The sequence below is a fragment of the Helicoverpa armigera genome, chromosome 19 (genome assembly GCF_030705265.1).
Source record: "Helicoverpa armigera isolate CAAS_96S chromosome 19, ASM3070526v1, whole genome shotgun sequence".
NCBI lineage: Eukaryota > Metazoa > Arthropoda > Insecta > Lepidoptera > Noctuidae > Helicoverpa > Helicoverpa armigera.
Genome location: NC_087138.1, coordinates 11,021,225 through 11,035,544, shown reverse-complemented (window position 1 = coordinate 11,035,544; position 14,320 = coordinate 11,021,225). Strand labels below are relative to the sequence as shown.

Below are 14,320 nucleotides of genomic sequence, written 5' to 3'. Positions count from 1 at the left end.
GATGCGTCCGAAAATGTCTGCTTTCAGCGCATTGTGCAAACGATTACTTTACGTAATACACCACATTTAATATTGTGTACGTTTATGCAACCGCACATATGGTTCAGACTAGGCTAATATGCAGTTGTAAGTACAATTCGGCAGCGTGTTGAGATCAAGGCCGCTATTAAACACGCGTTACAGTAATTACAACACAACGCGATTACTGTACCACTTGATGCAGACAATAACATGTTTCTTCGATTTCCTTAAAGCTCGCCCATGTATAACTTAACCCTTGCACACTAGTGAATATTTTCAATCATCTAATCTAGTACCTAATCTGTGCTACTACCTATTTTTCATTTTTCACGTGTACTCCTTCCTCTCAAACATTTTAATAACCGAAATGGATAGTCTTTATGTACAGTTTACCAAATCGCATATGAAGTAATGTAACAAGCAAGCACTTAACTAATTAAAATGGGGTGCCTGTTAATTAGAGACGTTATTAAATACAATAGTGTTCACGTTTCACTTTCTTTGCATTGCTACCACTTTTTAGTTAACTTTTTAGCTATCTCTAGATACACTTCGGCGATTATAGAACAAGGCACGCAAGCCGCCTTGACATTTTATACCTCAAAAATTATAATCAAATACAGCAAACATCTCATACAGCCGTTAAGTTGAAAACAGTGTTTGCTATTAGAACGTGCAGGTATGTATGTATGGTGTTTGTTGGTCAGGAGCTGAACGGGTTCTACATCCCGGAGATGACGTCGGTGGTGTGCAAGAGCGCGGCGGAGATGGTGCGCGTGATGCGCGCCGGCAACCGCAACCGCGCCGCCGGCCGCACCGACATGAACGAGCACTCCTCGCGCAGCCACGCCGTCTTCCTCGTCACCGTCGAGACCGCGCACCGCAAGACCAACAGGATACGGTACGTCACACAACTACTACCCACGGCACCATATCATAACCATACCTTCTTATTACGAACGTGATTCTTTCTGGTCTCGGGGAATGAACATATAGGAAGAAAAATATCATATCATATCAAATATTCTAGACGAAAAACTGTTAGGGATAGAATTAGGAGTTAATTCGATACCATGTATAATGTTTTCGTACATACAGTAGATATTGTATGTATCTTCTATGCTATGGCATGTTACGAGTCAATTGGAGCACATTTCTCCAGTTCCTCAGCGTGACCTTATTTCTGTGGAATATGGGCCGGACTGTGACGTCACTGCAAACAGACTAATAAAACAATCATACTAATGTCTGTCTGTGAGCTGAGCCTTACCGGCTGGTCGATCGATGCGGACACGTGGTCCGTGAAAACGAGCTTCACCTCGGCACTGGCCACAACCGCCCTTAGGTATATACTCGTGGGTACAATCCGGAGATAAATGCCGAGAAATGAACTCGGTACATATACTTCTACAACGTAGCCTCATCCGAAATACGTTGACCCCGTCTAGCTAGACCAACGTATTGATTTGCCTGTATTGCTAGGTACATTCGGTAATTAACAACTCTGGATAAAGGATGCGATCCGGGCTGATTATGCCTAAATTGGTTTACTCATTCGTTGTACACGGAACATTGACCCTCCTTTGTCTGAATTGGCCACAATTTCAGACGGAAAATAAAAATGCTAGCTTCTGAATGTACATACATATTTAGGCGCTTCGCCAATCCTCCTACGCAAACAAAAATATATAGATAGGGTACGGAGAGACTTTGATTTAGAAGAAAACTACACTGAAGCAAATATTTTACCGAAATATGAGAATAATTGTAAAGAAATGTACGAAATTAATGCACACTTGCCCATGTACGAAAATGCTTTCAAGTGACGAGCTGTTCAATTGGTTTGGATATAGGAATCATTTTCAGGCAAGTGCCAAATACCAACAGGAAAGTTTATTTAAATAAGCATTTGTAAGCAATTACGAGGACGTTGCCTTGCTGGAAGGCAACCACAGCTGCTTTTGGAAGTTTTAAAAAATGAGGTCATTCAAATATTCCTTCATAAAAGTGATCCATCCAGATGTATGATAAATAGGCATGTTGATTGTGTTGGTGAGCAAATGAAGTTGATTGGCGGCGAGTGGGCCGCGGGTGCCGGGAGCACTTGAGCGATGATGCGAGCGCTATTACGTGTTCAACCTTCACGTGCTGAACACTGAAGGAACAGACCTCTAGTCACGAGCCACTCGGGACTACACGCCGACCAGTTCAATATAAACAACCATCGCGACTCTACTGTCACTTGCACGCTGACATGAATGATCCCTGGATGGAGGAATGTAGCGAAGATGAAGATTTCATCTACAGGTAAGAGCACCCTTACTCGGATAATTTCATCCAATAAGTTCACTGATTTATTGTATACATGACATATTACTGAGAATCCATCAGTCTTGACTGCACAAACTACAATTTTTATGTCAATTTTGGAGTTGATTGAACACCTCCTTCATGCATGCACCTTGAAATGTGTTCCTGATGAACGGGCGCTGAGTCGTAAACATGGACAGTAATGCGCGCGGCTGTAAACGCTAATGTATGCACGACAGGGAAGTCACGACACGCCACGTGCGCGCAAAAACTTAATACTATCGTCTATCAAACTGCGTTTGTCGAGTGCGTGCTCAACAGCTCACAACAGAAACTCCACTAGCTCATGTGCACCAGTTGCAACTGACGAAGCTAGAAGAAGGAATTACATATGTATATAGCTTTAATTGCCTTGAATGGGTAATCTTGCAAGTGAGTTATAACTTGTGCACAAAGGTACAGCTAATGTTTGTAGCGCATGTAGTCAGTATGCCTTCTGTGGTGAGGCGTGTTGTGAGCGCGGCGAACTAGCGCGTGCCTTACATAACGAGACAATGATGTTTCCATCGCTACTGCAGCAACAAAGTGAACAACACACGAGCCTGCAGTGCTTCGCTGAAACTATTCATTCAGCTTCACTACAGCTGCACAATGAACAACATCTTATTATTCACATTTTCAGCTCTAATTGCCTTATCGTGTTGGCGTGCCTCCAAGTGGTACTATTCTAGTTGGAACATATCCTGTCACTTTAGTATGAGATTCTTGGAAAGCTTAAAGATTTTCTCTTGAAGTGGAGATTTTTATAATTTGATTTGTCGGAATCTTGCCTGTAGGAAATGAAATGAACAGCTAATATCAAAAACTACAGATATGATGGGTTATAAGTGTTTGAAGGAATATCACCATCCGTATTTGTGTAAAGTGAAATATGATGTATTGAGCAAAACGCTGTAGGGAATGCAACGCTTTGCTGAATAGGGTGAAGCCTAGTGAGTCGCGGATTAACCCCGTTTCATTGAAAGCGCTGAAACGTGCGCCGCCTGCCTGCCGAGCACGAGCGGCACCTAGCTCGATGTAGTTCCTCTCATTACTACACCAATGTTACTTGAACTATTGCTGCACATAGAACACGTGTATTTGAGTAATGAGTTTCTTCACCAAGATCCTATTTAAAATTCCGTAATTTTTATATTTGTGTCCGGACCGTAAATGGTCTTCTTTTTAATCGCTACATTACAAAGATTACTTCAGGCTTCAGGATGATGTTGGTTCGCCGCGCTATACAGATATACCAAACTTTAACGATAAAAATGGATTTGTCAGTAAATGCGCCGCGTGCCGATGTTTAGTTAATCCTGATCATAACTATAATCGTCATTATTAGTGTTTATCATTGTGTTTGCGATAAATACTCAATTCAATGCCATTATGTTTGTAAAGAATAGCTCATTCGTACGGTGAATGTTATTCTTATGTTATACTATGCAGCTTATTGAATGGAATTCTCAAATAATGATCTACATCAAGGATAATTGTTTAATGTTATATCGAGAGCTTCGCATAACTTACACGTCGAATACCCCTCCAGTGAACGACGAACGATTTGCTTTGTAATTATCCTCCCCAACGTCTGCTAGCCGCGTCAGTCGTGATATCGCGACGGTTGCCTTCACAGCTATTAAACTTACCCCTAAGTATGTTTATGGCTGTACAGGAGCGAAACATTTGCAAACAACGTTCGATGAGCCGCATATAACTGGCAATATTAACAGGCGTGCATTCAAGTAGACGTTTGTTGTTTGCGTCGGCGGCGTGCGTCACGTGCTGCCGGCTCATGCAGCCCTGGTACCTCCGGCGTCTGCCGTGAATGGAGATGTCGACTGCTAATGACTAACTCTTTCACAAAGTGCACTGACTCACTCAACCCGCTCCTAAAATGTGCCAGATGATCTAATTTACATTTATTGTTCTTCAAATAAAAACCGTTGTTGGATCCATACAGATGCAATATCTGAAATGGATCTCATGTTTTTATGTTCTGATTTCTCCACCTCTGCAATGCATGACTTTTATCTCGAATAAAGAGTAAGTACACTTTGTTCGTTAACGATATCAAATCTAATCTCCAAGAGTTGTAGTATCGGAGTAGTGGGAGTTATCTTTTACAGTCGATTGTTCAAAGTATTTTCCTAACAATAATACGCACACTTCAATACACCAATTGTTATCGGCGTCGCACCGATAAGCAGTTGATTACATTTTAATAGGTTATATCACTCGAGTGGTTTCAGCAAGATTTTCCATTTCCTTCTGCGTCAAGCATATTACTTGCAATTGTTAAATGTTAATATATGTAAAACTGTAAGTAATAATGATATTTCACAATGGTTTCAATGCTGGCGAGTATTTTCGAGAACGTGGTAGATTACCTAGCGGTGGGGGATTGTGGAAGGGTGGCCGCATGGCATGTAAACGCAGAAGTCTACTCTTTACAGAGAATTGCTACTTTTAATAGAAAGTAGACGAATCTTGATCTGTGTACGGACAATAACATTGACATCGTAGTAATCTGCAGTGGTATGTGCAATGACTGATGGGTGAGGAGTGGTACTTCTGCATTTAGTCTAGTAGTATGGCGCTACCGTGAAGACTGGTGGGTTTTCACGGCGCTTCAGGCGCGTGCGGCGCGCGCGCATTGCTCGCTGACTGCTCAGATTTATAACATTGTATCATTGCACACACTAGTGCACATTCGGAGCGCTAGTGTCGTTCAATCAGTTCCAGTTTCCGCTAACTATTTCCACGAAGTGTGCATGAGGTTCCTACTGCGTCCTGTTTGATGGATCACCGATGATGTTGTGTTGTTAGCTCGATGTAGGAGACAAAAAATGAACATTGATAACATCGTGCATAATTTTTAAATTGTACATCAGTTAGATTATTCAGTAATTTGTAGTACCTACAGTAAGTGTAGATACTGTTCGTTCAGTATGAGGTAGTTCGGCACAGGTCCATCGGTAGCTACTTACATGCTGCCGAGCTACAAGGACGGATTTCGTACGGGTGTACTTATTGCGGAGGTGATTCATTACTATTGCGATGCTTTGTTAACTACAACAACTGTACTAGCGAATAAAATAACTCAATATGAAATTGCTGTCTATTCTTGTCCAAGAGTAATAAGATATTTGGATAAAATAAGCTAAAAAACATTACCCTCCTTCTTTGGCAGTCGGGTAAATAGGGGAAATTGCACAATCAGGTTCGACATTGTAAAAGGAAGCGCTATTGTACTTAGATATGTTAATTTATGATTTTATTCAAACATAGAGAGCTATTGCCAATTGACTAGTGTGTTAAATATACATGATTATGACACAGCATGCCCGGGGCTGAGTGACAATGTAATGTATGTACAATAGCAGGCAAACATTAGTTATTGACACCGCGGTCAGTGGTCACTTGCACACTCGTGAGTAAACCCGGCGGGTTAGGCGGAGGTTAGATAACGCGCGCGCGCAGACTCGCCGGCGCCGCGCTATCTCCCGCATCGATAGGTCACAGTTATCGGGCGCTAGGCTCAGCCGCCCGGCAGGTCAAGCTGCGTGACCTCAGGTATATTTCCACTGATACATTACAGTTAGATACTCACAGTCCGTGTCCTGAACTTCACCTGTCTACCTCAATCATAAATCACTTACCTACCTGCTGTTATACTTTGCGTTATGGATATGCGATCAATTTTGTATGCCTATCGGCGGGACATGGCTTGTACATAAATCTGTAGAAAACACCTGTAATCACCCCTGTTTCACAAAATGAATAAATTGATTTGATTTGATCAAATGTTAAGTATGATCTATATCAGTCTAGTTTTGATGATTAGAAGTATTCAGAGGCTTCCGTATGGCACACATAGCTGAAAAGTAAAACGGTCGATAGTACTGGTAAATTGTTAACAGTCAACAATGTTTTTATTAATTTGCATTTATGGATTAGTATCTGATAATCCATTGTGAGTGCGAGTGCGGTGTCGGAGCAGTGCACGCGTCATCTTACTACGACTGGTAATTATAAAGTTAATCAGTTAGAAGTAACGCTCTGCGCTTATCAGTTAATGACCTAGTTATGACACAGGTAGCGATTACTCTGACTACACCCGTGTTTGCCATCTTGTTTACACTGTACTCTGCGACAATTATTTAATTAATACATGTTGATATTATTCACTAAATATTGAGCACCCACTCAGTACATTAGCGGAAAGGTAGAATCTGACCTTACTGAATCTCAAAGCGGAAACCTTACGGCTTTGTCGTGTCAACTATCAAACATGAGAACATTTATGTCAATAGTACGCTCCGAACTATGGCAAATATTGAATCTTCTGCACAACAAAAACTTTGGAGTTAACAAGAATAAGTCTCTAATGAGCCAAGACTGTAATTTTTCAATCGTAGCTTTGTAAGTGATCGTTTATTATGCATGATTTGCGCTCTTCCACTGAACGCATTTTTTGCACAAGTTCATTGAATGTGGGGAGCGTGGGTGCTCGCGGTAGTCGCGGTACTACCGCTGTCAGTGGGCGCGTGTCACTACTCACGCCTTCACACACTACATCGAAGCCTTACAAAGGTCTTACCTTACTTACCTATATGTACGTTCTTATGATTTATCTCTTGACTTACAAATAGCTAGTTTCTTTTTTTCGTACTGTTCTATGTAGAGTTACGGAGGACATACCTATAAGTTGTTGGAATCCGAATAGTACTTCGAGCTTAATTAGACATTTGTAAAATAAGTCTGATAAGGCATCTCTCATTTTTATAGATATAATGGCATGAACGTTCTAATTTTTTCCACCTAATTCTCCTGTGTACTACTTCTATCGTTACCATGGCGACGTGACTAACAACCTTGACCAACAGAGAGACTACAAAAAAGTCCTAAGAAGGAAAACTAAGACCATATTAGAACATAATGATTAACATCGAGTCGTTTCTTAAGGAAAAGGCTCGATTACATCATTTGCATACCTAGTAGGTGTGTTCTTGTTTGTGTTCAGGTATTATAAATATACCATCATATACTGATGTAATTCTCACGGTGACAAATGTTACTCAATTAATAATGTAGTTATCATTTTGTTTTACCATAAGGATTCGCGCGCAAACGGTTCTATACCATTACCTACCTAAAACGATCAAAACAAATACGTTCATTCTTGTTTTCAATTGTTTGTTTTCCCATTTTACCCCTAGGGTGCGCCGTGCGGGTCCCTAAAAACTACGCGAATGATGGGTATTGCTCGATAAGCACATACCTACTTAACCGGCAAATCAATACATTTGTATATACCTACTGAGCACAGTTTCGGTGCTTCATTCATTATAATTGATATTTACGTTGATACTACGCTAAACAAACATGGGCGGCGCGCGCGCAGACTCCACATCTACGTTACTTATAAAAATAAACACGCAATACATTAGTCAGGCGAACTTGCTGAACTCGCCAGGTGTTGCCGATTTATAAGAAACATAGCAAAAACACCACTAGGTCATATCATTGAGTTTTTTGTTCTTATTCAACATTCAGCAATAAACAGTGACAGATACAGGATTAACTAATCATTTAGCATTAAGATCAATCATTGTTTTTGTGGTGTTAGCGTTCAGTCTCAATGTTATAGGAAAATATATTCTCATTGATAATCAACATCATCACATCATTCGAGTATTTTTTACCCTGGTTTACATTCTGAAAATAATAATTTAGTTAGTTTAGTTAGGTACCTACTTAGTTAATCTTTTATTGACTATCTGACCGGAGCTCGGGCTTTACTTATTATAATGATGTGGTTTATAGCCGTGCTTGTACTTAACAAAATGTCTACAATGTAGAGCGAGTGTCCGCCGTCATTTGTTTGATCACGTGCACTCCGCATTATAGGAGGACGTTAGACACAAGTCCTACCGACACAAAGCTACCTTCGTTAGAACCTACTAATAGTAAATCTACGCCATGCATGCTACAAAAGACTATTACTGTGTAGAAGTTGTAAACCACGGACAGCTCGAGGAAACATTATGACGACCCGTAGCCTATCGATGGTGCCACTATTCTATGGCATGAGGGTTTTATAACAAGTGTTAGCAAATGATTAATTGACAATGATGATTCCTTGTACATATGGGTATCAGTGTCGTAAGAGACCTCAAAACCCGACGTCCAATTCGTTTAGAAATACAATACAGTCTAAACATACATAAGTGAGATGCACTCTGCACCTCGGTATAGTTTTGGGAGCGTGCCTTATCACTCACTCGCGTTTGCACGTGTAACGATGACTGCTTTGATGAGTCTCAGTGGTTTCATGTAATATCTCTCCATCGTGTAAGTGTATTATAGTTTATAACCTGAGAGCACTCGTGTACAAGATGCACCGGTGACACACCACCCGCTCACCTTCGCGCACTGTTGTTAAGACTATGTACATATATACCAATATGTAAACAGACAGTTTGAAGTTATGACCACTCTGACGCAGAACCGTCACGACGAGTTCAGTAAGATGTGCAGTTTATGTTGATCCTGTGACATTGACAAGCGTCGCGCCCTACGCTCGCTAGTCAGCGTTATTTAAATTCCTGTTATAAGTCTGTACTAATAATATGGTATGATTAAGCGCTGGTTCACTTACTTTGTTGGCAAGTTCATGAAAACCTAGTCATACAGTGAATAATACGAATATAAACAGCAGCCCCGCATTGCGCGAGCATGCGCGTGCCAAAACGAATGGATTCGTTATCTACTGATCTACACGAAATAAAAGAAATTAATTGATTAGCCTTCAGGTCGAGTTTCACAACATAACTCTTACAAAATAATATTTGGAGCACTAAATGAAAGGTACTTATTACTCGAATACAAAAATGTTTAACTGCGTAGGAAAAAATAACACTATCGTGCGGGCTCCTGGATGTATGTAGATTAACTTAATTGTTGAGTGTGGCTCGAGACGTGCTCTCACCAACATTGTTGCGAATATGTACGTTACGAGTGAAGCCGGAAGCGCGCAGTAGTGGCGCGACGTGCGACCGGAGGGCTGCGGACCCTAATGCACTCACTCCAATTTCCTCTGTATCACACGATATGATTGCTGGGGTCATACGCGCTCATTGAGTGTCCAGCCGACTGCCTGCCGGCAGGACGTCGACCCCGGCAATATATCTAACTTGCCTTCTGTGGACTTGACTCTTGGTGTGACCTATTTTTTCTCAAATGCAATGAAAAGAAGGTTTCCCCATAATGCTACTGCTCCACCTGCATCTTAACGCGTTAAATTTTGGCATTACGCAGATGTGGCCAACGTTTTAATGGCAATTTATACTAATGGCATTATTAATAGCATTAAACGTTAAGCGATAACTCAGGTGTCGGTTTTTTGGACACATCAAAGGGTTTTAGTGCGTAGCTTAGAGCGCTAAGTGATGTTGGCTACATTAATGCCATCTCATTGCACGCATGCAAGGACGAGTGTAGATACTTTGTTTAAGTTGTAACTGCATTTTACGAGCACGATAATGGAATGGTCAAATGAGAAAGCTTTAGTTTTTAGAATTATTTTGTGTGTCTGAGTTTAATCTCTTTAATGTATGTTAACGCGTTACTTCATGAGGGATTAACTCTTTGCGTAAGTGTAGCCAACACGCATTTTTAATGCAATAAGTAACGTGTAGTTGGCCATTGACATTAACGTTAACGCTAACGCAGGTGGAGCAGGAGCATAAAGTTAGCAAAATTAATAATTTTATAATCATGGAACTCTAATGGCAGTTCCCGCCAATATACGTGATCAAATATCGAGCCAGAATCACTCAGGAAAAAAAGTCATGCATTTAGGGCAAGAAGTAGCAAGTTGTTACAACCGCAACAATTGTAACAATTACTGTAAGAAGCAAGCACGCGTCCTTTGTTTTGTAGCCATTATAAACAAAAACATTGTCGTAGTGCGACCGTATCGCGCGTTGTGATTCGATACAACTCCGCGGCTATTCGTCCTACTCCAGTGAACCGATATTTTATGCTTTTGCGCCAATTATGAACAAAAATAACTGTTACGAACTAATGTTACGAAGGGTTCGTTCGTATAGAAAACAGTGGCAGATCAACTACCTCTGTGGTCACTGTTGACATGCCCACAACCCTAATTTACTTGTGACGACACACTCAGTTCTTTTCCTTATAAATTCCCTTATGTACTCGCTATTTACTGTTTTTATGTACTACCCGTGCCAATAAAGAATGGGATTAGAAATGGCGGCGCATCTATTCACTTCTCGCTCGCACATTATTTCCGTCTATACTCACACTCTTTGGTACCGACTGACAAAAAAATAACGACTTTGATTATGCGTTCCCTCCCCTTTGTGATATTGATACGGTAATTGCCGGCACCAGCAAGATGTGAAATTTTACTGGAAATTTATTACATCCTTTTATTTCAAAACTAGCCTTTGCCCACGTGAATGTTGCGCATGCGTAGAAAGTCGAAGAAGAATAAAAAGTAGCATATATGTAGTAGTAAATTAGCCTAAGCCCAAGGAAGGCTAGGGATTCAAGTTATCTCCATACCAAATTTCATCAAAATCGGTTCAGTGGTTTAGCCGTGAAAGCATAACAGACAGACAGAGAGAGAGAGTTACTTACACATTTATGATATTAGTATGGATATTTAAGATTATTTAAAGTTATGAAGCGAAAATAGTTTATATCCAACCTTACCCTCTCCGCGATTCAGGTAATGGTTTTGTTGACAATTTGTGTACCTACGTAATGTAGTCTCAAAACGATCACAAATTTAACTAACATAAGCTTTATTTTAATTCATGAAATAACGAAACACTTTCAACGGTAACGATATTTTTTAACGTTATTCAGTTATTAGTTTTTATTGTTATTGCATTGTTATGCTGACGCTCCCAGCTCAATGAGCCGCCATTTCTAATCCCATTCTTTATCGGCACGGGTTGTACTTACTTTATTGACTACTTGATGTATTTCCGTATACATTGTGCATGTGTATGTTTGTGTGCAGCGTGGGCAAGCTGAACCTGGTGGACCTGGCGGGCAGCGAGCGGCAGCGCAAGACGGGCGCGTCGGCCGAGCGGCTGCGCGAGGCGTCGCGCATCAACCAGGCGCTGTCCTCGCTCGGCAACGTCATCTCCGCGCTGGCCGAGAGCAGCCCGCACGTGCCCTACCGCGACTCCAAGCTCACGCGCATCCTGCAGGACTCGCTCGGCGGCAACAGCAAGACCATCATGATCGCCAACATCGGCCCCGCCTCCTACAACTACGACGAGACCATCACCACGCTGCGGTACGCGCACCGCGCCAAAGGTGAGCATCGCCTGCTCGTCGCTGCTGCCTGACCCACGTCTGTCATACCTACACCCTCAATGTGATGTTGCAGCGATCAAGAACAAGCCGGTGCGCAACGAGGACCCGAAGGACGCCAAGCTGCGCGAGTACCAGGCGGAGATCGAGCGGCTCCGAGCCCTCATCGAGCAGCGCCGCGCGCTCGACCGCAAGCCGCGCCGCCTGCCCAAGCCCAGGCTGCCGCAGCCCAGCGACAACTGTCAGTACACGCATCTCCTTACAGCTATACACTAAACCGAAATTGTCAACACAAATTTGGATAACACAATAAATAACAAACAGCTATACACCAAACTGACTGATATAATTGATGTTCCAGCGGAAGAGGAGACAGTCAGTATAGAGAACGAGCATATACTGGCGGAGTCTACGATCGAGCAGGAGAAGAAGCAGATGGAGGAGCTGGAGCAGCAGATCCTGGCGCTGGAGGAGCGGCTGGTGCAGGGCGGCGGCGGCAAGGACCTGCTCAACAACCTCAACGAGACGCAGCTCATCCTCGAGCAGCGCCACTGCGAGATCACCGAGCGCAAGAAGCGCGAGGTCGAGATGCAGCAGCGCATCGAGCTGGAGGAGGAGACCACCGCCATCGTCACCAACACCTTCACCACGCTGCAGCAGGAGGTCGACCACAAGACGCAGAGGTACTCGCTGCCGCACGTCTCGTACCAGATGGACAATCAATATATTATGTAGTGGAAAATGTGTTCTAATATGTTGCGTGCGTGCAGGTTGAAGAAGTGCCTGTCCCGGTACGCGAGCCTGCGCGAGGAGGCGGTGGAGCAGCGCGAGGCGCACGACGGCGAGCGGCGCGAGCTGGAGGCGCTGCAGGCCGCGCTCATCGCCGAGCTGCGCCGCCGCCTGCTGGTGGCCGACTCCTTCCTGCCCGACGCCGGCCGCCCCGCCGTGCTGCGCGCGCGCTACTGCGACGACGCCGACGCCTGGCAGCTGCAGCAGCACAGGTGACGCCCCACCACCAATACTCAACGAACATATCATTCATTCATACTCATTTAGGTTAAATGATTAACTATAAATTCTCAATTTAGTATAAGCATTCTTCATTCTATAAAAACTAACTTTTGCTGTGCTTCACAGCATCCATAATCTATATTTTTTAGATATACCCTCCGTTGTGTCCATTGTACACTATAATATGAAAAATAAAGTATCAAGTACACACTCGTTAACAGTCTTCACATGCCCTATATATCTATACTGCAACAAAATATCTCATATAAGACGTGTATGCGACAGCGGCGTGGAGCCGCTGACGACGCGGCCGGTGGCGGCGGCGGGGCGGCGGCGGCCCACGTGCGCGGCGGCGCTGGCGGCGCGGCTGCCGCGGCACCGCGCGGAGGACGTGCTGGAGCTGGCGCCGCTGCCGCTGCCCGCCACCACGCGCGCCTACACGCCGCCGCGCCGCCCGCCCGCGCCGCCGCCCGGCAGGAAGGAGGCGGAGCTGGAGGCGGCGCCGGCGCGGCGCTCGGCGCGGCCGGCGCGGCCCAGCACGGCGCACCAGCGGCTCGGCACGGCGGGGGTGCGGTAGGCGCTGCTGACTGCCGCAGTGTTCCCGCAGAGTGCATCACTCACTCGGCGAGCGAGCACGCGGCGCCGGGTCGAGTGCGGAGCGTCGAGCGGCGTCGGCCGCGTGACGTCACGAGCCGCCACATGATCTCACTTAACTTAATTCCCAGTATTTAGCAAGGCAAAGAACCCTTATGTGTTAATTTGAGTACGTATGTATAAGCCGTAGCTACTCGGGAGCGCTTCGCTCTGCGCTCGTATTGTTTAGGTTGTTGTTTGTTTTATAAGATTTTATTTTACCATTGTTGTCTTTTTGTTTTTGTAAAATTTTATTTTGTGCCTCGATACCAACACACGTGTTTGAGCTAGTGATATTAGATAGTTTACGACGATTATGTATTACGTTCTACTGTGAAATTATTTAGAATTTCTATAATAAGGATGAAATTGCTGTGTAAATAGGTGCCTCGGCACCGCGAGCGATGTGATCAGTAATGTATGTTCAAATGTGTTACCAAAGATGGAGCAGTCCATTCCGAATGTCCACACCGGCCCACTTGTTCCTTTATTATGTGAAATTCATTTGTGGATATATTAATATAATTTCTAAACAGTTTCTAGTCAATGATGATGAATTATATTCTTGTATACAAATATTGTAAATAATAATAATACGGTATTTTAGGTATTTAAAAGTATCCTTATTACGGAGAATGAACTAGTGTAAGTAGGTTGCTAATTAGCGCACAATACTTTTGAATACCGTCGAGCGACGCCGCGACGCCGCCAGGCTCCGGCCTCTACTCGCTTACAATTTTGTTAAAACAATTTTTCCAACGTGAATGAATTATATATTTTGGGATCGTAAGTTATTTATAATGTATCATTGTATTGGCTTTATATTTAATTTAAATTATGAATGGAGATGATCATGTATTGTGATATATAATTTGGTAACTGCTAGTCAGTCGTGCCGCATACACGCTTATACTCACTAATGAAATATAAATTTTAAATTTTA

General features: G+C 43.2%; 1 protein-coding gene across 2 annotated transcripts in view; it reads left to right on the top strand.

Annotated features, from left to right (window-relative positions):
• The window catches only part of LOC110375120 (kinesin-like protein Klp68D), a 37,534-nt gene extending 23,214 nt beyond the window's left edge, over positions 1-14,320 (top strand). For both annotated transcript variants that reach the window (XM_021333110.3, XM_021333111.3), the window contains 6 exons: positions 729-922; positions 11,435-11,736; positions 11,810-11,974; positions 12,095-12,416; positions 12,504-12,734; positions 13,030-14,320. In XM_021333110.3, the coding sequence (XP_021188785.3) occupies positions 729-922; positions 11,435-11,736; positions 11,810-11,974; positions 12,095-12,416; positions 12,504-12,734; positions 13,030-13,321 (1,506 nt within the window). In that variant the 3' untranslated portion in view covers positions 13,322-14,320. The remainder of the gene's footprint in view (positions 1-728; positions 923-11,434; positions 11,737-11,809; positions 11,975-12,094; positions 12,417-12,503; positions 12,735-13,029) is intronic.